Source organism: Podarcis vaucheri (genome assembly GCF_965113315.1).
Source record: "Podarcis vaucheri genome assembly, chromosome: 3".
Classification (NCBI taxonomy): Eukaryota; Metazoa; Chordata; class Lepidosauria; order Squamata; family Lacertidae; genus Podarcis; species Podarcis vaucheri.
Window position 1 is genome coordinate 55,876,352 of NC_138761.1, and position 25,601 is coordinate 55,901,952.

Genomic DNA, 25,601 nt, shown 5'->3' on the forward strand with positions numbered 1-25,601 from the left:
TATCATTCTGACCACATACCCCACACATTGGTGTGCCCCATAATAGAACCTTACATATAGCTAAGCAGGTGGTACAAGCAGCCACATTTGTATCTGTGAAATATTGGTTATATCTTCTCAAAGTTGTCAAAATTCTGAAATGTATGTGCAACCTTTTTTCTAACTTATATGCTACAGATATGCAGTAGTTGCGATATCAGCTGCTTAATACAACTTGGTAACAAGAGGGATGAATCAACATTTTCCACATGCACAGTCATGAACTGACATTAAGATTGTGCTTGAATCAATAGGAAGGCAACGCCAAGATACATTATGGAGCAGACTTTCAAACTATAAACAGTTAGCCATCTATAAATTAACCCATCTATAACAGGGCGAAAAACAGGTTGGACACTTTTAGCATTCAGCCTATTGGGAACTCAAAACAGGACTAACATGTTATTTTGAAACACTTTCCTGAAGTTATGCTTTCCTTGTTGAATGAATGCTTCCACTTCTGCATTATAGGTATTCAAGGAAATCGAAAAGCATGTGAAAATACATAGATAAGAAATTAGGAGATTTTTTTGGTAATAAATAGCAATTCACAAAAAGAGGGGGGGAAACATCATCTAGGAAATTATCTTCAAACTTAGCAGCAGCAAATATGAGGCAAAGGAACCAAACTGCAAAGCATGTAATGAGAGTGTGACTGTCCCTCATAGAAGCTGTTTTCCTTTGGACACCCACCCAACTGTTTTTCTTCCAGTTGGGTTCTTAGAAATGGGGGGGGGGGAATGATTGGGGTGATCACAGAAAGAAACCAGCAAGTGAAGTATATACACACCCTTTCCCCTGCAAGTTATCCCCATACACCCTGCTTACGACGGATTAACTTTATTCCACCTCATAAGTAACGTAAACAAGATCCAGCTTGATTTTGCACTAGCCGTCCGTACCTTTTTTCACTTTAGGACAGCAGGACAAGAGCGAGGGAAGGGAACGCAAAGTGTGCACAAGTCTGCGGCTTGCCTCTTTTTCATACCTTGCAGGCACAAAATGGTTTATACCGACAAAGCCGGGGTTTAGAGAGTGCAAAATGCCCCTCAGTCCACAAGCGCTTCCTCCCATGCAATGCAGGCTGCAATGTACAAAAGCAGAGGAGCAGAGATACACTGCAAGAAGGGCTTACAGAACTGCTGCTCCAGATCAGCCATGCAGGCCAGCCAAGCTGAAGTGAAAGACAGAGGGGAAAACCAACACCCTCAAAAGGCCACAATCCAATCTGATCCAAAAGGGGGAAAAAATGTTCCTAAGGATGTTGATTTACCTCTGATGCAACAGTCCTAAAGAGAGAGGCGTCTTAACCCCATCACTCAGCAGCATCAGAGAAGCAGGAGAGAGAGAAAACAGAAGATTTAAAGAAGGGAAAAGAACTATCTAGCATTCACTTGGAGCACATGTAACCAGGAGTCGCATAGTACGCCCATACCTCTCCCAGGATCAATTTAGTTTGGACAATAAAGAAGCAGGAATATTTGTGACTTAAAACTGTAGCTGGAAGTTCTAAGACCGTGTGCTAGCCAGTTATGTGGGGCTGGGCAGGGGATTAATTTCAAATCAAGGTAATTTACATCGGAACACCTTTTGATGCCCTAGAGCAGTGATGGCCAAACTTGGCCCTCCAGCTGTTTTTGGACTACAACTCCCATCATCCTTAGCTAACAGTGGTCAGGGATGATGGGAATTGTAGCCCCAAAACAGCCAGAGGGCTGAGTTTGGCCATCACTGCCCTAGAGAGTAATCCAATTCAGAATGCTTATTTTACCTGTATTTAGCAAACAAAGCTAAACATTTGAAAACACCAAGGTTGCCTAATATTGCATTTGCAGTTGGCGTCTATTCATTGCTACTACTGAAATTATCAAATGGAACCTTTTTTCATAGAAAAACAAAGAACTGGAAAAATGTGTCCCTTAAAAAAAAAAGTCTGCCCGACATCACTGGACCTAGCAGCCAGTTTCCCCACTGGCAAACAAGTATTCAGTTAGAGTCCACCCCCCTCATTTTGCCACGCCTCCCATAATTAATTCTTAATTAAGTGCAATGAGGTTTTCTTCTGAGTCACATGCTTATGGTCAGGCTGTACATTGAATGAAAAGTGTGCAGAATGACATCTTAATGTGACTCAAGGCAATTCACATTATTTGTTTTACTGTGTTTATTTCCTGCAGTACCACCAAGCTTTCTCCAAAAGTAAAACAAAGAAACACAGAGAGATTTTCCTGTTGGTCATGCTGATTATTGGATATCTGAATCTTCTTCCACATATTTGAAGATGTGCATAGGTGGAGATGTAACTAAAATGAGCATATCGCAAGTGAAGCAAATCAGCTGCATATATCCTGAAACGTAGTGACTAAGAGGTTGAGCTGTGTACCAGAAAGTGTGGATCTAATCCTACCGCTGGTTGCTACAAGAACTATTGCTATTAATGGCAAAAATTAAAGAAATTTGCATAGTGCTTTCAAGTGTTCAAAGCACTTCACATGCTTTATCTTGTTAAAATCCTTACAACAACCCTGCAGGGTAATTCAGTATTATTTTCTCCCATATTGCAGGTAGCGGCCAGAGGCTAAGAGACAGTGGCTTACGACCAAGGTGAGCTATGAACCTGGAATTTCCTGGTTTGTAGCTCAGGCTCTCTTACCCACTATGCAATATTTTTAATAAACTCTTTGAACACGTTAAAACACTATATAAATGCTAAAATATTACTCAATTCCTGAAGAACATGTCAGGTACCACGAGTTTTCAGTGCAGCATGTTGTCTAAAACTTATCTACTTTATTCACGGCACTGGTTTTCAAGCAGCCATTGTCAAAATCTGCTGGGGACAGAAGGTAATACCACCTCTTACAGCCATGGTCATTTTGAGACACTGGTTAACTTGCTTGCTATGGCAGAGATTCAGTATGCAACAGAGAAGCAACCCAACATTTAAGTTGACTTTTCTACAGAGGAATCGGCCTTCAGGTCCTCAGCAGGAAACACAAAAAAGAGAGTCAGTTTCCTTGAAAGGAGAGCAAGGAAATGATCTAGTAGCCTTGAATCACAGCTTGTGTGTGTTTGTTTTAAGAACTTTAGAGCCAAAACCAGTTTTGTGAACTTTTGTCCACACATTTTATAAAGTTGCTTCTGATAATTAGGCAGAGAAATCATTCCGTTCTCTCTAAAGGTCACAAGCAGGTATTATTTATTAAATTTATTAAACTTGTATGAAGTATGAGGAGAAACAAGAATCAGAAGCACCCTGAACTCGGCTTATTAAACAGATCTTTCCTAAGACATTTGCAAACATTGTAAATACCACAGCAGTCCTACTAAGAGCTAGTTTCAAACTATCTCATAGACAGTTCATACATTTAAAGAAACAAGGAGTGCAAAAGAACAGCACTTCTCTTTAACATGTGTGAATTGGAGCTTGAGGGAAGCTTTCATCTACAGGAAGATCTAGAGGGTCTCAGCTACTTTTTAAACTCCTGGATCTCATCACTGATAAAAGTCCACTTTAAATGCAATAGCAGAAGTTATAGAATCATAGAAGTACAGAGTTGGAAGGGACTCGTAAGGGTCATCTAGTCCAACCTCCTGCAATGCAGGAATCTCAACTAGATTATACATGACAGATGGCCATCCAACCTCTCCTTAAAAATCTTCAATGAAGTAGAGTACACCACCTCTTGTAGGAGTTTGTTCCAGGATACTGTTCTTCCCGGTGTTTAGACTGTTCTTGTAACATGAAGCCACTGGTTCAGGTACTGCCCTATGGAGCAGGAGAGAAGAAGCTTGCTCCATCCTCCATGTGACAGCCCTTTACATATTTGAAGATGTGCATTGTATCTCAGTCCCCTCTTTTCCAGGGTAAACAAACCCAATTCTATCAACTGTTCTTCATAAGGCTTGGTTTCCAGACCCTTTAGCATCTTGGTCACCCTCCTTTGCACATATTCCAGCATATTCCTTTGTAAATTGTGGCACCCTGAGCTGAACACAGGACTCCATGTGTGGTACCTATGTTAAGACATGTGGTGCCTGAAAATGTCTTATCCTGCTTCACTGTAACATTTGAGCTAACTTTTGTGCATAACTCGAGCCAATAACTGCCCAGACTCCTTACGTTGGCATGGCTTTGGGGACGATGTGAGGCAACTCTCTTCCACTGAGCATTTCTGTCAAAAATAAGTTAACACTACCCAGCTCACCAAATGCACAACAGGCCTTTCTGAGTGGTACAAATATGGCACACATGCTCAGACAGCTTTCCCTGCCTCTCACAATCACTAAGCAATAAAGGAGCTAGAGGAAAGAAGGATCCATTCCTCAAATGATTTGTTTCTAAAATGAATGGCGCTGTGGCTCAAAGTCTGTGACATATTCAAATGACACCTGTCACCTGCTGACCCAAGGCTCTGACACTAATTATAAAGGCAAAGGGGGTGGCGGCAACTATTCCACAATAAGCAAGCAGTCTGTGTATGTTCAGGGGAACTGCTGCCTTCCCAGCTTGCTCCGATTTAGCTAAAATAGGGAGGTAGTGAGGGAGCTGTTCCCATTCTGCTCCGCTTGTGAGCTTCTGGGACACTGTTATCAGCAGGTCGCTAGGTTAGACAGAGTTTCTCGTATAGTCTAAACCCCCCGATTCTCGCCAGCCCCACAAGGCAGGGAAAGAGGAGCGCTTTCCTCCTCCAAATCTGTGCCTAAAGCACTACACGCTCCGGCTTATTACGCCGGGTGGGGCGGGGCAACACTCGCTCAGCAACCCGTGTGGTCCGGCCAGAGGAATAGGCTCAGGTCAGTCAGGGTTCCCTCCGCGGCCTGCGCAACTACCGCGCACCCCCCACCCCTCAGCGCAGGTCCCGCTACCCCAAAACTCACAGATCCATATCCATGCTGCGCATGCGCGCCACGCCGCCTCCACTCCGGCAGTGGGTCTCTCCCAAGCTAAGCGGCAGCCGCCCGCCCGCCAAGCTCCGTGGCAGCGCCAGCTGCGCACATCACTTCCGCGTGCGTCACCCAACGTACCAGCTCCGCCTCTCGGGCGCTGTAGGGGGCGGGGCCGTGACCGGAGGGGCGGGGCCGCAACACCTCGGAAAACACCCTGTGAGCGCCTGTCAGTATAGTGTGCCCGTAGGCAGAGAGCGTGTGCGCCTGCGCGTTGCTCCTTCTGCGAACGGCTGTCAGTTTGAAAGCCGCCAGGGGCGAAACTACCTCAGAACAGTTAGTTCCATGGCAGTGCGCCTCGCAAGGAGACATGGGAATTGTAGTTTTCAAGTATCTCAATCACACATACGCACACAGAGCTATCTCCCATGGAAAGAGAGGCATATATTTAGCTCTCAGCAACGCCACTCAAATCTTACCTTCTATTTCCCCACACGTATACACACTTAAAATAATAATAAAAAAAACGTTTTAATAATCAACCCTCCAATAGCTTTTATCTGTCCTGACGGTACAAAAGGCAAAATGTGACGAGCCACAGTGATTCAGATAGAAGCAGGCATTTCCTGGCTTATAAGATTGGACCTGCTTACTACTTAATTTCTAATTTTATAATATTTCTTAAGGCTTGCATCTCCGTTTTTATTATACAGCAGACCCGTAATTTACAATACAATCCCTATTAGGCACAGTGGAACTTAACTTCTGAGTAAATATGCACAGAGCTGTGCCTTTCATCAAGGGATATGAGCTAAGACTTAAGACTGTAGGTAAAGGATGCAATTCTCATTTTGTTGATGTCAACAGCAAACCTTTCACTGGATTTAGTGGAGCTGGATTTCATCCAGTATTACAAGGAGGGCTGTTGTTTTTAACTGTATTTCTTTATGGTTAGAGTTGCTGGAACCTGAACCACATGGATAAATAAAATTCCGCAAAGACTTTAGTTAGTAATGCATGTAGTATGCATAAAGGTAAAGGTAAAGGGACCCCTGACCATTAGGTCCAGTCGTGACCGACTCTGGGGTTGCGGCGCTCATCTTGCTTTATTGGCCGAGGGAGCCGGCGTACAGCTTCTGGGTCATGTGGCCAGCATGACTAAGCCACTTCTGGCGAACCAGAGCAGCACATGGAAACGCCGTTTACCTTCCCGCCAGAGCAGTACCTATTTATCTACTTGCACTTTGACGTGCTTTCGAACTGCTAGGTTGGCAGGAGCAGGGACCGAGCAACGGGAGCTCACCCCGTCGCGGGGATTCGAACCGCCGACCTTCTGATTGGCAAGACCTAGGCTCTGTAGTTTAACCCACAGCGCCATCTGCATCCCTGTAGTATGTATAGGAACCATCTATTTCATGGAATTCCACACAGAGGATATTCCCCGGCTTGTGACTCAGGGGGACACCTTGCTCCTGTGATTTTGTCGAACTCTGAAAATTTCAGAAAGGTAGTTTTCTTCTTCATATGAAAGGGAAATCAGCTATTAGGTGGGGGGAAACCTGAATATGGACATGAGAAGGTTTAGGGAAGAATGAGCAAAGGACCCACAGCTCTTGGATCCTGAGGACTCATGGGAGAGAAGGTGGAGCCCTGATTGTTTACATTACAACCCCATGTAACTACAAGAGGATCATGGGCTCTTTCTGCGGTGATGGGGTGGGGAAAATCCTTCTCAGCTTTTCCAGGCAGGGGGGTGGTGGAATATGATCAGAGTCGAGAAGAATCCCAGACCCAGATTCCACATTTAGAAAATGCCATCGGGAATCTTACTCAAGCAACTCTTTCCCCTTTCCCACTTTTCCTTACACAAGCAACTCGTTCCCTTTCAGGGACTCTCTGAAGTGACTCATCAAAACCTAATCGCAAAGGAACAAAAAAGGGTAGCTCCTCTGGAAGAAGGTAACTCTCCTTTTCCCAGCAGCCATATTGAAACGCTGGACCATCTCCATCCTTGGTACTGAGAAAGCGGCGGCGCGGGAGGGAAAAGACTGTCGCAGCAGGCGAGGAGGAGGAGGAGGGGTGGGTGGGAAGGCTTCACTCTGCAAATCACATCCCCCAAAGTGCGTGCAAATAAGGATTCCCCATGGGATTGCTCATAAATGAATAGCTGCTTCTGAATCCTACGTGCTGTATTTAAAGAAGCATTTTTAGCAGGGGTTGGCCAGACCGCTGATGCAAACAGCTATTTCCCTAGAAAATAAAGAGGCCTCTCTTTCCCTCTCCATCCCTCCGCGCGCTGCTCCCTTCGCCCCCCCCTTACCTGTAGTAGCGATCATCTTTATAAGGGGTCAGGTCCTCTTTGATCTCCTTGTAGGTCTCTCTGATCCTTTTGCAAATGTGCTTGAGCTCGCCGCAGAGCGGGTTCTCAAAGGCGGGGTAATCCGCCTCCATCCCGCACCCGGACATCGCGCCAGCCCCTCCTCACCCAGCCAGCGGCCGCGGAGACAGCAGCAACCCCCGGGGGCCCCGCTCTAAGCCCGCCGCCGCCTCCCGCGCTCGGCCATGGAGACCCCGGTGGCGCCTGGGCCTCGGTCTGGAGCTCCTCGGCGCTGAGCCGGGCTGCCGAGGGGGAGAGAGCTGCAATGGCCGAGAGGCCGCCGCTTGGAGCGACCCTCCGCTTTCCTCTCTTCCTTTCTCGGCAGAGCGCCGCCACTGGGCGCCGAAGGGAGTTTTGTGGGCGGCGGCGGCTCCAGCTCTGCTTTGGCTGCTGAAGCCCCATACATTTTCTAAGGGGACGCGGAGGGCTATTGTTATTCAATGCGCGCAAAGAGCAGGCAAGGTGAGGCTGGCAGATAATGTACGGTGGTGGTGGTGGTTGTTTTTAACGAGATAAAATCCCCGTGGTCCACGGACCAGGTGGAGCTGGAAAAGAATCAGCACCGTGGACAGCGCCACTGGGGAAATGGCCCCTGGGAAACTGGTCCCGTGATGTTTTTCAGGCACGTTTACACATGGAATGGTTTGAGGTGGGGCAGAGGCCCTCATTTGGCAACTCAGTATTCCTCGCAAGCAGAGCGGTTTCTCCATCAGCTGGTATTTTGCCCGATATGTGTTTGGTTCCTGCCGAAGGAAGCACCCTGCTACTGGAATATCAGTTCAGAACATGAGGCTTGGCTCTGCTTTGAGGAACACATTAGGGCGGCATAGAAACAATACCTGCAGCTGCCTGTCAATTTTAAAGCATCAGTTTCCAAGCAAAGACCAGGCAAGAAATGGGCAGTTATTGAAAGGGGGGGGGGAGGAACATAAGAGACGCACTGAATCAGACCAAAGGCCCACCTAGTATTTCTGTTTTCAAAATGGTCAACCAGATGTCCACAGGAAGCCCAAAAGCAGGGCCCGAGTGGGTCCCAGCTACTGGTACAGAGGCATATTTCCTTCAATAGTGGAATTAAAATAAAACCTCATCCTCCATGAATTTGTCCTGCCAACCAAAAAATTCTGGCTCCGCCTACATTTCAAGTCTGACCCAAGTGGCAGAATCCTACCACTCCAAATAGTTGGCTTGCATTGAGAGCAAAATCAGAACCTGTGGCCTATCACTCAAGTTGCTGCTTATATGCCCACAACTGAAAGCATAGAATTCTATAAATTGAATTCCAAACCCTTAGCAGCGCAGCCAATAAAACCTGTTCCCCATTGGGGTTGGGAATTCCACCCTCGTTTGAAGCCCTGCAGTACCAAGTGCTGTGTCAGTCTTGCTGTTTGACAGAGTCTGGAGAACTGAGACCTTGCTGTTGCTGGCACCTCGATCCAATCTTCTGGGATTTTTATAAACTCTAAGGCATCAGCCTTACATAGTCATGTTTCTGGAGTGTGTGTGTGTGTCAGAGTTTTAAAAGGGCTCCTTTCCAATGGCATCCAAAGTAGGGCTTCACTACGGTGATTCATAGGCAAGAGCATATGGACTGTACCTGGTTCCACTTGAGAAATATGTGTTGCATCTGCATCCAGAAAGGTTGCCCACTAAAAGAGGGTAACAATCTTGCACCCCAGTACTTTATTTATTTACAGAAAAGGAAAATATGAAGGCTTTCTTTGAGGGAACACTGCTGTTCTTGCTTATCTACTTTTTAGTATGAAAAGAAACACAAATCCCATTGGGATATCTTCATCAACTATCCAGAGGAAACTGGCTGTTATCCAAAATTTGGTTATAGTAGAACATTATTACAAGGTTTCTGGTCCAGCATCATGCTGTAGGAATGACAGCAAGTGTGCATCAGAAAGAAGAAGAGGCATCCAGATATGCAAATAAGAATAAAACAATCTGTTAAGAATATTGAGGTTATACATTGCATACTAAAACACACAAACATTCAAGATTCTCAGTGCGAGACAAAACACCAAAATCAACTCACAGTTTCTCTAGTTTGCCAAAACTTTAATAAGCAACACCTGGACAACTCTTACAATTCCAAACCATCAAGGAAAATAGGGCAACTGACCCCATCTCAATCATGTAGACAGTCAAAATTTTGGACAAACCACATTTTTGAAAGGAAACCATTTAATGCTTTCTAGGTACCTTCTTCACAATCTATTACACAGGGCACATAACAGGAGAGGCAGGTCAGGGCAAGGTTCAGAATTACAATGGAAACCCAGGTCTGAATGGCATATTTAGAAAAGAAAAACAAAACAAAGGCCATTAAAAATACTGCAGGTGGTCAGATAAGTGTACCATTTTCTCTGCAGAACTGAGATCATCATGCAGGCTTTGCATGGTTAGGAAATCCATGCACCTGACTATATATTTTTATTAAAACTTGGAAGAAAATAAAAATAAAACAAAAGCAATCCTCAAATAACATTTGTAAAGGCAAGTAATAAATTCAGAAACAATTACCAAAGTTACAGTACCCAAATAATGCATTTATAAACAAATGCAAAATTAAAAAATATCACCCTTTCCCAGTAAAGATTACAGTGCCTTTTCAACCCTATGTATCCCCATGCAATTCCACAATAATACAAAAAATTGTATCTACAACAAATAGCAAGAGCTTAAAACCCTCCCCTGCTAAATAACAGGAGAGGATAAAAACACAGACTGAGAAGGGGGTAGGGAAAATTAGAACGGAAGACCAAATGGAGACAAAAGAAAAGAGAAACGGACCTGAAATGACAAGAACAATGGTTATGACATGAGCTCATTGAGCACTATTTTAACAAAACACTGGAAATACAAGCATCTTCTAATATTTTTATCCATTTCATCTTAACACACTATTTCAATGCCTCTTTCAGTTAGCCATTTATAAAGACAGAGTAAACATTCAACAAGTGAAGACCTTCCTAACTCTCCAGAACACCTCGATCAGATTACAATCTTTGGGGTTTTATGCATTGGTTTAAACAGAAATCAAATTTATTAAAAGGTTTGCATCAGATTTCTCTCTCTCCATCCCAATAATTTTGGTGTGAAACAACAATTGCTGCATAACATGGAATGCAATCTTAAAACGTATCCATTTTAGCCAATTCTTCCAATAATATTCTGAAAAGTGTTACTTTTTAAAAGTTCCTCGTAAACTATTAACATTCCAAATGACATATTTAGCATGTCCCATCACTCTTGTAGAGAGGAAGGGACAATGGACAAGAGGATTTGACCAGTTCCTGACTGCTATGGCTGTCTTGCCCTGATAGAAGTTACATGACAAGGCAGGGAAGAAGATTCCAGTTGTACCCAAAAGTGCTGGAAGGACAGGAAAAGGATATATTCCAGCACTCTCAACTCTATAAGCCACTGCCACGTGATCAGTCTGTTCAATATAAGGACCAGCTCTAACATAACTTTCTCCTACTCTTATCTTTTCAGTTGCTTGTGAGAGCCACTTCACACATTTCATTTAGGCGCACATCCAAAAATGTAACCTGCAAATGAAAAACACAGGTATTATACAGGTGCACTTGACAGGGAGTTATGACTCCCTGCCAAGTATACCTTTGTCAGGCAAACTTAGGTTTCATACAGTGTATGAAATGCCCTTGAGAAAGCAGGGGAGGAAATGGCCAAAGATGCAAAACGTTGCAATGTCAGATGCAAAGCTCCTCAAAGCTGGTACATGAACTCTATGTCAGATTATATTGCCATCACAAAGACTCCATCTGGTCTTCAGGCAAACACACACACACACCACTTCTATACAAAGCTCTTAAAAGATACTAGAAGGGGAAAGTATGAGGGACATGGGCCTTAAAAATATTTTCCCTGCACAAGATGCTATACTGTTCGCTGCAGGAAACCAGGATTTATATATTTAATTTATATCCCACTCTTTACACTCCACCTTTCTTCCATGTACATTCAAGACAGTATATATAGGGTTGCCCATCCAAGCACTGATCAAACCCAGATCCGCTTAGCTTCAACCAAGTTGCTGCATCATGTGACTTTAAGAGTACACCTTGAGTCTCAAGAGCCAGTTCTACTATTTAATCAGCTCAGATTCTGCTGCAGCACCAGCATGGCCTAATAATGTATGGACTGCAGTCTCCAAAAGGCACTGGGTTCTGTTTTGGTAGACCACTGGATCCAATTCAATTTTGCAGAGATGTAAGGGAACCAACCTTGCTCACATGAGCTGGAGCCTAAGGCTGCAGAGTTTAAAACAAAAAGCAAATATGGCGCTTTTTATTCCATCATTTTGTCTTCTTACTAGGTTAGTTGGTCTTGCCTTTCATTTCACAAACACAACAAAAACAAGCCACAGCACCAATATTTTAATTTTTCTATACATCTTCCAAGACTTCCCTTCAAATGAAATGTTATTTAGGCCTGGGTTCTGTATTCCCAAGGTTTCCTTGTAAATAATATAATTCAAGTTTATGAAGACCAAAAAAAGTAAAAGATAATGTCTTTTAAGACAATATATTGGGGGAATTCTCAGACATGTATTATAAGCATCAATTACAGCCGGGAGAGGATCACAGAGCTTGTTTCATTCCAGTAACAGTCTGGAGACCTTTCACCACACAGTGACCTGTGTAAACCTTCCTACTGATTCAAATTGATCTTACACAGCTGGGATCTAATCTTAATTATCTTTGTTTGTACTCCACTTTGCAAGGACACTTTTGTTAAAATACAATCAACCCTAAGGCTTTAATGCTTCTATATTTGCTTCTCTTTATATTTGCTTTATTTTCTCTATAGGGTTCCAGATACTACACTGACACATGATTAACATGTTCAGGGCCAACTCCAAATTTGAAAAGGCACTGGGCAGTGTCCTCTAGTGGCCCCAGTCTGCTATCAGTAGGTCCTAGTGGACTTGCCTGACAGAGGTAGCAGCAGTGCTCTGGTCCCTTAGATCTAGCTACCTTTTAATTTCCCACAATGCTCAAGAACAATTAGGTTGGGGGGGCATTGTGGGAAATGAGAAGGGTGGGCTAAATCCAGGTGCCTGGCAGTGCTCAGAGAATCAGACCAGAATTTCTTTTAAAGAAAAGCCCAGAGCAAACATCATCAGGGTACCATGTCAGCACACAGGTGCCATGGCAGCTGCGTAAGGATGTCAGATGCTGATGCCAGTGCGAACATGTTGATTTTTCTCCCTGGGTTTTATTTTGAAATGTTTTAGATGAAATGTTCTAAGTGTGTTTCTAGGATATGTAGCACTGCTAAATGCCGTTCTCCTAAATGCCATATAACGTTTTATATAGACCTGAACTTAAAAGCTCCATTTCACATTCCGAATCAAGAGACATGTCTCCCACTTATGGAATCCTGACCAGAATTCTCTGAAGAGTTCCGTATTCCTTATTAGCCCTTCCACTATCCTGGTGACTCTCAAGCTAGTCTTTAGCTGTGACTGCAGTAGTAGTGGCTGGAGTTGTGGAGTGGAGCAGCCCTCTGAACACTGGCATCACTGCAACTTACCTGGATGTGACTGGAGGCAGCCAGCAGTGAAGTTAGGGCTTTGTAGACAAACCTGTAGAGCCAAATGGCCATTCTCACAGGTACATCCACACAGCCCTTACTCCACAGTCCAGGTAAACTGCAGCAATGTCAGCAACAGGAGGGCAGCTCCACAGCTCTGTCCCACCCCAACAGCCGCTACTGGACGGCAAGTGTAGCCCAAGAAAATGTCAAAGAAAATGTCAACGTTCTGGGAAGACTGCATTAACCTACTGCATGCTATTGATTAGGAAGCAATGGAGGGGACACTTGGCCATTCATTTGTCTACAGGCTCTGTGCCAGAAGGGGTTGCCGATTCCATCCAAGTGTTTTATTACCTCTTATGTTATCCCGTGCAAGTGAAATGAGAGAATGCATTCCACCGATCATGTGTGTATGCACATTTTCCTCTCAGTTTTTTCTTGATTGCAGCCTGTTTCATATAGAAGAATCAATGGAATCAATCGAGCAAATGCACACAAAAGATCTTGGTGGCCACCTTTGAGAAACCACGCTCTGTATCATTATGTGTGTGGAGAATTAAAGTCAAATAAGTCTGTGAGCAAAGGGAGGGTGGATAATTTTCTAAGGCTGCAATCAAAAATTCCAACGCTGAATGACTTAGGCTGCTAGTTTCCATGGGGAAGGTGTCATGGTCAAGAAGTGCAGCAAAAAAAGATTAAAGGTGCCAAGATAGATGAGGAAACTGACATAAACATGTCACTTGCCCAATGCATTTATGTAGAAAGCTACGTCTGGGATGCAGAGTCCCTGACACAGAATCTAAAATTATCCACCAGGGAATCACGTCTTCCTGCTAGGTTATTCCAACAAAATAATATTCTTGTGACCCCAAGGAACATTTATACTGAAATGCATCAGACAACTGACACTTTTATTAAAGATTCCTCATATATTCTGGGACCGTATTGCGGTTTGTCACTTTTTCATCTTCCTTCCTTCCTCTTTCTTTCGTTCTGTGTGAACCCAGGGGATTTGTCATAATGTTTCCCACTTCAGGCCTTGCTGAGTGATAGCATTGGTATCAATCCAAACTAATGATTTACCAAGAAAAAAACCTTGCTTACAGCTCATGGCTTGTTTGGAGTTAGGACAAACCATGAGCCCAGGTTCACATGCAAACCATGGATTTGCTCTGGGTATCACAGGAGCAGCAGGAGCAGGGGAGGAGTGAAGTGGCCACAACTTTTGCTCTCTGTAGCTGCACACTTGCTTATCCAAGCTATGTCATCATCTGTCTTAGCATTATGTGCTGATCAGGCCATCTTTTGCAAGCGATCCAACAGGTAACAGCTGTGTTTTTCTTTTGAATAACATTTTGGAAACTAGGTAAGGTTTCTGAAAAACCTCCTTGGTGCCTACAGTGCTCAGTTATCAGAGAAGAAACATGTGTCTTCAAGTATATTGTAGCATTTTTGTTGTTCTTTTTTTTTCTTTTTTTGCTGTAACTATTGATGAAAATAGTACAAAGTGGTCCAGGGGGAAAGAAAGTTGCATTCCCTGCTTTAAAAAGAACAGCATGGTATAAGGCAGTCTATAAAAGAATGAAAGAAAATGAAGGGCAGTCTTTTAAAATCCTTCTATCAGCTTATATCAGCTATTTTTTTTTTTTGCAGCAAACACAGAAGAACTGCCACAACAAGCCAAAAGCCACATTTCCCAACATAACACTGAATAGCTCTCCTCCTTGGCTTGCCCTGAAGAAACCAGCACATATGTTGATTCAAATAAAATAAATCCCAAACCACAGAGTCCCCACCCCATCCCCAATAATGTTTAAAGTTGATGCCCTCCTTTGGGCACTCGGAGGCTCTTTTCTTCCAGTTGCACTTTCTTCTTTACTTGCAGAATCCTTTGCGCGTCTCTGCCAGGCCTTCGTGGGTTGGCCCTTATGAGAAAGATTTATCAGGGTTTCTCTCCCTCCCCCCTCTCTGGTCTTTTCCTCTTTTTTCATTTGAGGCGCTGAGTCACATTAGCCAGAGCCACTGCAAAGGCCTGCACCGCTGAAAATGGATATTGAAAGTCCAAAATGTAAGCATTGCCATCGATCCTCCCAAACTGCATGACCTGGAGGAGAAAGTAGTGGGGAAAGAAATAAAGAAGAGGAAAAGTTGGTAAAGATAAACAAGAAATCGAGCAGCAGTTAAATATGAAAAATTGGCCCATTAAAGCAAGGGGGGGGGGATTTCACAACTTCTTGCTTCATATGAGAGCTGCATTTCAACTGGCAAGTGGCTCTGCCCAGAGGAACTCAGTTCTGGCACCTCTCAGGTGGGCACCATTGCCATTCTAAGAGAATGAGGGAGGTGTTCATGGTGAGTTCTGGCGCCTCTTTTTCTAGATATATAGCACTGGCTTCGCCTATTTTCACAGGGGAAGTTCAAAGCCCACAATGATTAATGAGGTTGAATATTCTGAGGAGATCATATCAGCACAAGAGGAATTTTCCATGATTTTCAGCAGACTGAAGCCATTATGTTCTGGTGGATCTTGCTTGTTCTTGGACAACGTCGATGCAACACGACTGCAATCCCAAAATAACCTATAGATATCACAATCGGATCTACAGTGACTTGTTTGCTCAGCCTCCTGGTAGATCAGGGAGACTGCAAAAGAACACAATGAAGCAGAGCTAGCTAAAGTGGCATTCCAATCCTGGATCCCAGAAAATAAAAGGTGCCTAAGGTTTGTACAATGTTTTGCACCTCCTTTCACACATCTTTGCTATAGAATGCACCAGTTTTTCTACACTGCAGCAGCAGGGCTGGGGAACTGATGATTCTTGAATGTTCTTGGACTCCAACTCCCATGAGCCCCAGTCAGCATTGTGAATGGTCAGGGACAATGGGAGTAGTAGTCCAACAACATTTGGAAGGCCACAAATTCACTATAGCTGCTCTAAGAGACTGAAAATAATGGCCAGGGTTTAAAGTTCACATATTCCCCCATCACTTTCACCTTACACATACATTACTGTTGCCTGTTTTTCAGACTCTCATGACCTTGACACTGGGTTGGTTGGTTGGTTGTTGTATTAGTTTTGTGATCATGATAGAGTGCAATCTCAGGACCAAAAGGCTGTTCTCACATTGTATTATTTTCATGTGAAATGTGCACCTGTGATAGGACATCAGCTGAAGATGACATCATATTTCTATGTTCCTTATAGTTACACGGGTTCGTATGTTTCTATTCACTGTGACATTTAAAATATCCCATAATCTGTTATAGCTGCTCTGAGGCACAGAAGCCACAATTATAGGCAGCTACCATCAAATTTCTTCTTGGTGGAATAGAATAGCTTTGGGTTTATACAGTCAAGATTTTTATGCTGCAGAGAAGTTGCCTGTACCTCAAAGGCAACCACTGTATGGACTGTATTCAATATTTGTGAAATTGTGACAGAGACAAATGCTCTACAGATGTTACACAAACGTATGTCCAATGCCTTGGGCAGATATTGGCCACCCAAGGGATAAGGCATCAGGATCCTGTTTGCACCAGGCCTTTCACATGCCACTATTTCCTGCAAATTAATCTGCAAGAAGGTGTGCCTATTTGAAAGAAGACACATCATACTGCATTTGCAGGGCCAGCATTCCTGTAGAAAGCAAACTGAGGCAACTGTTTCTGGTGGTGGCAGTAGGAGGTGGCAGATTACTGACCCCAAGTCCTCACTCGCTTGTTTCACCAGTCCATCCACCCAGCTGTCACCACTACGCAGCCACCCAGTTGCTTTGAGCTTTCCAGAGCACTTGCCTCATCCTCATGCTTTACACTGAAGGTGGTCCTTCCTTAGAGCAAAGTATTCTGAGTGAGGTGAACTGGAAGAGTGCCTGCCCCAACAGCTGGACTTTAAAAAATAGTTACTAGTGATTTGAAACCTTTAACTAGCCACCGAAAGTGGGAGTGGTGCAAGCACTTTCCAAGGCCACCTCGCCCAGAATGCCTAACTCTAAGGAAGGACCCCTTTCCCCAGAGCAAGGCAGAAGATAGGGGTGGGAGGAGATGGCGAGTTCTGCCACCATGTTAGCAGCAGCAAAACTTACAAAGCTGGAGGGGGAGGGGGAGGAGGAGTTGGCAGTGGCAGCACTCGCATCAGAGGCACAAGTCCTGGGTCAGCCCTGTTCCTCTGGTGCACATGTCAAGGCCTAACACAAGAAACAGCCTGGAATTTCCGATTCGTTATCTTACCTGTCTCCCTTCCAGCTCAATCTGGAAGTTTTTTGCAGATTCTTGGGTCACTCTCCCTCCAAAGTCCAGCTGATAGACTTGTGTTGCCTCATTCCACAAGGGCTGCTTGTTAGCCATCACGTACACAAAGCCCTGGCTTCCCAGTCGCCCATCCTCCTTTTCGTTGGCTTTCCGGCACTTAAACTCATCCAGTTCACTGGCTGTTCTCAAGTTCCTTTTTGTTTTCCATCCCTTTTTACTGCCCTGGCTCTGGTTCATTAGCTCATCCCCGCTAATAAATAGTTCAGGCTCACTTTCTGAGCTGTCCTGAAATTCATTCATCTTGTTCAGTTTTTTGGACTTCAACTGGTCCTTTTGACTTTTGACCTTCTTCTTCTCCCTGCCCAGCCTAGGGCTGGATATCAGCGAGTTGAAGTCAGTCAGAGTTGTCCTTGCCTCCTTCTTGACCTTTCCCTCTGTAATAGCCTGCATATTCCCTTCATCCGCTCGGCTATCCAGGCGCTTCCGATTCTTCTTCCCAAACTTGTCTGTCCGCTGAGGCACGGGGCTCTCGGTCAAGGACAGGACCTCTTGGAAGTTGTCTGCTGTCTCCGCCATCGCGTCTGTGCCCGTGTGGCCTTGAGGCTCCACTGGTGGTGGTGGTGGTGGTGGAGGAGGAGACATGACAGGCTTCTCCACCACCAGCAGCGCCTTGGGGGGCAGAGTGCCTTGGGTGCTCTGCGCAGCAGGTGGGCATGTGCTGTAGGAATTCCACGGGTGCAAGGCCATTGGTGGCAGCTGTAAACTCGAGCAAGTGCTATTTCCAGGGTACAGGGGGGGCAAAGGGCAGTAAGCAAGGTTGGAGGGGTAACCTGGCTGAAGCACAACCGTTGGCTCCTGTTGTGCAATCTGGGGTGGGGCCAAAGCTTCTTTGGGAGAACAGGGGACCTGCATTCCCTGAAGAAGAGGAGGGGGAGGAGGGGGAGGAACACCGTAGTTCCCCAAGTATGGGGCTCCAACCCCGTAGCTCATCTGGAAAGTGGCAGTGGGACTGGTTGGAGATTTGGGGGAAACAAACGGTGCTCGGGATATATCCAGGTGCTGAGTTTGGCCAATGACTAGGGGGGCAGGTTTGGCAGGGTGAGGCAAAGTACTCGGAGCTGTCCTTTCTTGAGGGACCCATATCTCCTCACCCACCATTGGTTCCCACTGATAGGGGGGTGGTCTTTTGACACCAATGCCTGGCTCAGCCATGGCCACAGGCATGTGGCGCACCGGTTTCTCCACGGGGCAGTGCTGAGAAAGAGCTTCATCCTCCATGAAGGCAGAGTTCACATAATCTGTCCGTTCACGAGAGCTGTCCAGTGGGCTAAGCAAATTGTAAGAGGACTGGGAGGCCAGGGGCGAAGTACTGACGGAGTGTGCGATGACCGAGCTGTGCTGAGAGCTGCTCCCGGTGGTCATGTCCGGTCTCATGCTGTTCATGCCGGACGTGCTGCTGTTACCACTGATGCCACTCATATTCCCACTTCCGCTATTAGGGTTGCCACTGCCACCGCCGCTGTTGTTGCCACTGCCGCTGCTGCACTGGCTGCAGGTGTAGAGTGCCGTCGGCACCCTCTGCTGGTACTGGGCTGCCACAATGTTGCTCTTCAGTTTCGGGGGCAGCTGCAGAGTGGCTCTCTGGCTGTCGACCAGCTGGGCCATTTTCAGGGCTGCCTCTCTGCTGTTCCGCCGCAGAGTGGCGTGGATTATGCTGTTGTCCAATCTCTGGGCCATGCCGCGACCTTGAGACAGCTGGGCTGCAATCTCCGGGTAAGGTGGTGGATCCCCGGTTGGAATGGAGTAACGCGGCACCGTGAGCCTGTTTAGGGTGGCGCTGGTGCAAGGCTGCTGAATCTTCTTCTCTGAGGAAGTGATTCTTAAAGTGGCAGAGCTGCCAGGCCCCGGCAGAGTGTAAGTGTTCTGGGCACATAGCATCCGCGTTCGAGGCCGGCAAACTTCCTCCACATTCCCGCTGCTGTCGAAGGTAGTGATTCTTTCATAGCCGAGAGGGGTTTGATAATGCCCTGTGGAATAAAGAGGGAAATCTCCCTTTTTCAAGCAGAGATCTATGGGAGGTTGGGGAGGTACCGGAGGAGGAGGAGGAGCTGTGGTGGGAGCTGCTGGTATGGTTCCAGGGTACGGAGGGGGAGGATTCATTTTGTTCATCTGAATTTCCTGGGCAGTCGTGAAGACGGATGCTTCTCCTTCAGCTGCCTGTGGCACTGGACGCAACGTCTTAGCCTTCTGGAGGTGTTCGTGGTCTCTGTCCCCATCTCTGTGGTCCACAATTGCCATCTGGATTGCACCCTGGGGCGGCAGAGGGAGCTGAGGGGGTGCCTGGATGATGCGCCCCATTTCAACTCCTCCAAAGATCACTTGGCCTGGGTTGGAATACCTGCTTGGGATTGGGTAGTGGACTGTGTTGTCAGTCACATGGTCCGCCGCTGCCACAGCTGTCGTCTGATTGGCGAGGACGTCCAGCTGCACATTCTGATTGGCCAGCAAAGACTGAACCAGCCCTATGCTCTGTGTTGGTGACATTGCTTGTGCTGAGCTGTGAATAGGAGCAATCGGGATGTTTACGGTGCAAGGTGGGTTGTTCTCGGGAACTCCAGATGTTCCAGTCACTGGGACAAAAAGATATGAGTATTAGAATACAGCATCACAGCCTTCATCCAAAAAGAGATATAACAGTACCTCGGGTTAAGAACTTAATTCATTCTGGAGGCCTGTTCTTAACCTGAAACTGTTCTTAACCTGAAGTACCACTTTAGCTAATGGGGCCTCCCGCTGCCACCGCACCACAATTTCTGTTCTCATTCTGAAGCGAAGTTCTTAACCCGAGGTACTATTTCTGGGTTAACAGAGTCTGTAACCTGAAGCGTCTGTAACCTGAAGCGTTTGTAACCCGAGGTACCACTGTATACTAAATTAATTCTGCCATCTAGAGCATTAATTTCCATTTTAAAGGTATTGGAATCATTTGTTAAATACTGATTATTTAACTTTTGTACTTGTGCTGTCACATTAGGTCAGTAATATTATCTCCCACCTCACTACAGTAAGGGTATTAAGAGCCAGATCTGAGAACATGCAGTCCCTCCACAAAGCCCCTCACCTCCTTGGGGTAAGTCTCTCTTTCTCCATGGTCCTCAGTTCAAGAACCTGGTTTAAGGGAAATCCTGGCTAGACTTAATAGTGGTAAGCGTTGGAGCCAACAAACTGCTTCATCATAGCAAAGGAGAGGGAATTTGCCGCAGAAAGGGTTTGGCTTCCAATTTGTTGACCACAGTTAGCAGGAAGCCAGCACTGTATCTGCATCAAACCTTTATCTCAGAAGGAACAGGAACAATCTAGTGTTCTGCCACTCTGTTAAACCAGACTCTGATGCAAGTGGGTGGAATGTATAAGCTATAGTCCATGTCATCAAAAGCAAGCAGTTATGAAGGCATGAATGACAGTAACCCAATGTGAATCCGAGGAGAGAATACAACCTGTTCACCTGTTGACATTTGTGAATGCTTCTGGCTACCACTGCAGCCTCAATTCCCAGGCACCATGATGGATTCCTGCCACTCTAAGGTTGTGCAGTTAAGTCACCATTGGAAATTGAACCTTTTCAATTATGAGTGCCTCTATATCACTCCAGGTCTTTTGATTGTTTGCTTGTGTCAATCCCCTTGCAGATTTCTAAAATGTGGTTAATACTGAAGCCTCATAATTTAATTCCCAGTTTAACAGATGCTTCTTCTCAGGGGATTAATGGACTCTCTCTGGATCAAATTCATAACTGACCCATTTAAAATGGATTAATTAAAAGGACATCCACCGGACATCTCAACTAATGGTGGTGGTTGCTGCTGCTGTGGTGGTTTACAGATTAATTATGAATTGTCAATAGGCCCTTTTGAGCTCTCAGCTATGTCATCAGAAACTTGTCGGAGCCAAGAAACACCCCTCCACCCCAGCAGCCTGCACTGTTCCTGGTCTCGCCTCATCACCCTTTTCAACTTCACATTCCTTTCAGGAGTCAGAGAAGAAGGTTCCATTATGGCTTTAAATGCACCATGTATGTACACCTGTGTCTGAGGCCTTCCAGCTCCCCTGATCTTGAATGCACTGTTCACAACACAGGGCAGGGGCAGGATGGTAGGGAATGCCCACACAGGCTGCGAAGGGCACAGGGAGCCCTCTAGGCTCTACCCAATGACAACTCCGGAAGTACACAGGTCTTTCAAGCCCTATTTTGGAGTTCCCAGCCTCACCACAGACTCCAAAATGGAAGTCAAAAGAGCAAGCTCCCATTTAGCCTCTCCACCACAACACACATATCTTGCAAAACATGGAATGGACTCATGTGCCTTGGGCTTTTAATTACAAGGAGAGCCAATCTTCTTACAGAGTTTCATAAAATTTTAGACAATCGGTTCAATCTCACCTGGCAAATCATCTTCATCTTCACTAAAAACATTGGGGTTGAAGACAGGCAGGTTTATATAGTCCATGGAAATCTTCCGCACTTCTGGAAGGTATATCGTCATTTGCCTAGGCTGGAGATGCAGCAAACTGGTTTTATAGATAACTACAAAAAGGATGCAAGGAAAGGGAAGAAAGAAAAGATTTGTGATGCAGGAAATACAAAGGGAGGGTCCAGCATTACTAAAGGAATCAGCCAATTAGAGGGACTTCAACCATGATAAAACTCCTACATGGAAAGCATGTCCATTTAAGAAAGAGGATGCAATATTTGGATGACTGCATGCGACAAGCACACACAACTACATTTTGTTGTATGTACATGCACCGGGAAGTTACAGGCAAACAAGGCTTCCCAGTGATGACACAGAAAGACAAAAATATACACGTATCCGGAATTACTTTCTATTTATGTATTTTTTCATAACTGAAGAGGTCTCTAAGCAAAAGGTCTAGTATGATTTCATTCAATTACTGAAATTAAGCAAGTTTGGGCTTGGTCAGTGTCTGGACTACTGGGAAACCATGTGGATGAGAAATACAAACATGACCACTCCTCCAAAAGCAAGTGGGGAGAATCAAAAGAGCTACAGATGTGATTTATTTACCAAGCAAACAGATATAAAGTATATCCTTAACATGGAAATGAATTACGCTTTGGAGCAGTCCAAACTGTTTCCTGGCTTACAACTCCATGACTGAATTAGATGCAAAATGTTAACTACTGTTAAAGAATATTTGCACACTTTTTCTGGTCAGGAAGGGTCTGAAATGAAGACAGTTCTTAAAGAGTTAATTTACCTGCACCAAGATTGGTTGGTAGGAAAGCAGCCAAACCCACAATTTTGAATTTGGTTCCCCAGATATTTGACGTGACCTGAGCAAGGTAGTTGTGCTGCAAGAAAAAGGTATGACAGAACGACGACAAGCATTTATATAGTATTCACATTATCTTAGTTATCTTTACAATAATCCTGTTAGGTCAAATCAGTATGATTATTTCTATCTTCACATTGACAAGGGCAATTCTACCAATGAAAACGAGTGAAGGACATAAGAAGGGCGTGCTGGATCAGGCCAGAGGCCTATTTAGTCCAACATCATGTTCTCACAGTGGCCAATCAGATGCCTATGGGAAGTCCACAAACAGGACACGGGGCCAACAGGGCTCTCCCATTGTTGTACCTTAGTAACTGGTATTCAGAGACATAGTGCCTCTGTTTCTGGTAGATAATGAGATAGCCATGCAGTACCTGAGTGATATCATCCAAAGGAAACTCTCTACGAGTTAGGCTTGGTGAACCTATGGAAGGCTTCCTTATCGGTAGCCTGGGAGATCTTGATATCTCCTGAGCAGCTCGTGACAACTTTGGAGATTTGCGAGCTTCTATATTAATTCTGCATACAAAACAAAAATGACAATAATAAGGCAGGCACAAATAGGTACTCTCTGTCTCACTATACAAAAAGAGAACGAGGAATACAAATTTAGGTGGGTGGTGGGGGAAATACTAACAAGGTTTACCATTCAAAAGTAGCTTCAAGAGCAAAGACAGAGTTAATATGAAAAGAGTTCACAGTGCATCCTTCGGTCTGACATTGCAAATGGGATGACAGACAGCCACACCAATGAACAGGACACCCTGGCTTAGCCATCAGACTTGTATAGGTTTCCTCCCCCCCTGGAAAAAAGCTGCAAGGATGTTCATGTCCCTTATTAATTAAAACGGTAATTTTAAATGCAAAAGGGACCTGAGGATTGGAGGGAGGTTTCTTGGTGATGTTACATGGAGCCTGTCAATTGGCATAGCAGCTTTCTGTCTCATACTTGCAAACTTTTGCAAAATGACTCTGGAAAGGCGAGGGGCATTGGGACTGAATGCAGAAAGAGCATTTCAGACTGGCCCATTACTATAAAAGATGTCACATCTGTCTTCAACCTAACATACTAGATAATCCAAGTACACTTTGCCCAGCATCTCTAGTTCTGGCTAAACGGTAAACGGAAAGATAACATATGAAGCCCCATGGAATTTTTGTACTAGAAAAGTGGTTCTATTTTAATAATTGGTAAGGAAAGCATTCTCCCCCCCCCCCCTTGCTGGCCTATCTCCAGGTTCAGGAGCTAAGGATCATAACAGGCTTATGCCTACGCATCAAACCAGAGCATCAGGCTTAATACCCTGCTAAAGAGCATCACAGGGACAACAGCTGTTTCGAAAGAACTAGGGCATTATTTCTCCGACACAATGCCCATGGCTGGTGCTGTGAGCTTTGGAGAAGCATCACTCACCTTTTAGAAACATCAAAAGGCAGCCCTGTTTAGGGAAGTTTTTAATGTTTAATGCTGTATTGTGTTTTTAATATTCGGTTGAGAGCTGCCCAGAGTGGCTGGGGAAACCCAGCCAGATGGGAGGGGTATTATTAATAATAAATAAATAAATAAATAAATAAATAAATAAATAAATAAATAAATAAATAATAGTTGTTGTTCTGGAATGGAAAAAGGGATATCTAGCCCAGCCCCACAAAGATCAAAATACACAGCTCAGACCACGGTGTCCCATAAGCAGAGAGCAGAATAGTGCTTAGAGAACATGTTTCTCAGGGAAGGGAGCTAAGCACTCTCCTAGCACCAGTAGCAAATCTGGAACCTTGCTCTCAAAAGTCTGAGCAGAGAGAGATTGTTGTAATTTCTTTATGTTGATATATATCTAGGATATATAGTAGAATACAATGGCGGTCCAGGGGTGGAACTTCAGCACCCTGGGTTGTTATCATTCACTGGTCGTTGCCCTTACTATATACCTATAATTTATTCCCAAACACAGATTTTCTCAGTGCGTGCCAATTATTCCAAATTTTTGAAAAGCTAGTCTTGGAACTAGGACACAGTATGTAAACTAAGTCAACAAATTAAAATCCAAGTAGGTGGTTTTATCCTAATCACAGAATTTGATTTATTATTTTTTGCACTGTGCACGTGTGCGCACGTTCACACACACACACACACACACACACACACAAACACACAATATATATAGAACTCTGCTTAAAACACTCACTAGTAGCAAGCAAATAACCTAACAAGTACTCTGCACTGTTATGTGCTGTTAAACATTTGAAACTGTCAGGGACAGGACACCAGAACTATAGGGGGATGATGTCTGTATTATGCTTGTAGCTAATCACAGAGGAGAAGAACTCTGTGGGCCTTAATAATGTTTCACAGCAAAAAGAACCCTAACATTTCTGAAGCAGCCTGTTTCTGATGCCTGTATGAAAAGGTTCCCCTTTGTTCTAAGTGTATAGGGTGCCCTCTCAGCATAAAAAAGGAATTCAAAGACCCAGGAGAAAAAGGAAGGTGGAGTTTTGAAAATACCAAAATGATTACCTGGGAAGTTTGGGTGATTTGCTAGCTCGAGTGATTTTGGGAGACTTTTTTGCAGCCCAGTCATCGCTTAGTTCAATATCGCTGGAATCAGAGCAGTTGCAGCTGTCAATCACGGTGGAAATCAAACTGTTTCCATAGATTTCATCTGTCAACACAGGCCCCATTAAAAAAAAAAAGTTTCAGAAACCAAATCCCAATTACAACTGTCAATCATTTCTAGGATATCCTACAAGCAATAGCTGAGATACAACCGCAGCAAGGAGCACGGCGTATTCTTTGAAACTCATGCAGAATCAGCAATAGCCTAAAATCAAGCGGATGGTGCTCAATTATGCTAGTTGACAGGCATCTCTCTGACACTGAAAAATGTCTACAGCTAATTAGAGAATCTTCCCTCTCCTGTCAGGACACTGAATATTATAATGTACTGAAACTTGGAAGATGACTTGAACTATGCCTGTTACTGAGTCTCTTTCAGAATGGCTGATGAGAGCAGGGAAAGAGTACTGCCATAGGTTCTTGTGTGGATGCACAGTTTTGGGGCATTAACAGGATACACATCTCCACAACCCAATCCACTAATTTGTTCCACAAGCGGG

At 44.7% G+C, this 25,601-nt stretch overlaps 2 protein-coding genes across 9 annotated transcripts in view; both read right to left on the bottom strand.

The window, feature by feature from the left end:
- TMEM181 (transmembrane protein 181) overlaps window positions 1-7,830 on the bottom strand; it is a 32,776-nt gene extending 24,946 nt beyond the window's left edge. Inside the window, exons 1-2 of one of the 5 annotated variants that reach the window (XM_082217056.1) lie at window positions 7,247-7,830; window positions 1,313-1,357 (exon numbers count right to left, since the gene is read on the bottom strand). In XM_082217056.1, coding sequence (XP_082073182.1) covers window positions 1,313-1,357; window positions 7,247-7,392 — 191 coding nt within the window. In that variant the 5' untranslated portion in view covers window positions 7,393-7,830. Of the gene's footprint in view, window positions 1-1,312; window positions 1,358-3,722; window positions 4,135-4,920; window positions 5,070-7,246 lie in introns of those variants that run through there. The other 4 variants (XM_082217059.1, XM_082217058.1, XM_082217057.1 and 1 more) reach the window with 4 other exon arrangements.
- Window positions 7,831-9,349: 1,519 nt separating this feature from the next.
- TULP4 (TUB like protein 4) overlaps window positions 9,350-25,601 on the bottom strand; it is a 96,889-nt gene continuing 80,637 nt past the window's right edge. For all 4 annotated transcript variants that reach the window (XM_082215187.1, XM_082215188.1, XM_082215189.1 and 1 more), the window contains exons 10-15: window positions 25,003-25,147; window positions 22,862-23,006; window positions 22,410-22,503; window positions 21,571-21,714; window positions 17,109-19,759; window positions 9,350-14,981 (exon numbers count right to left, since the gene is read on the bottom strand). In XM_082215187.1, the coding sequence (XP_082071313.1) occupies window positions 14,865-14,981; window positions 17,109-19,759; window positions 21,571-21,714; window positions 22,410-22,503; window positions 22,862-23,006; window positions 25,003-25,147 (3,296 nt within the window). In that variant the 3' untranslated portion in view covers window positions 9,350-14,864. The remainder of the gene's footprint in view (window positions 14,982-17,108; window positions 19,760-21,570; window positions 21,715-22,409; window positions 22,504-22,861; window positions 23,007-25,002; window positions 25,148-25,601) is intronic.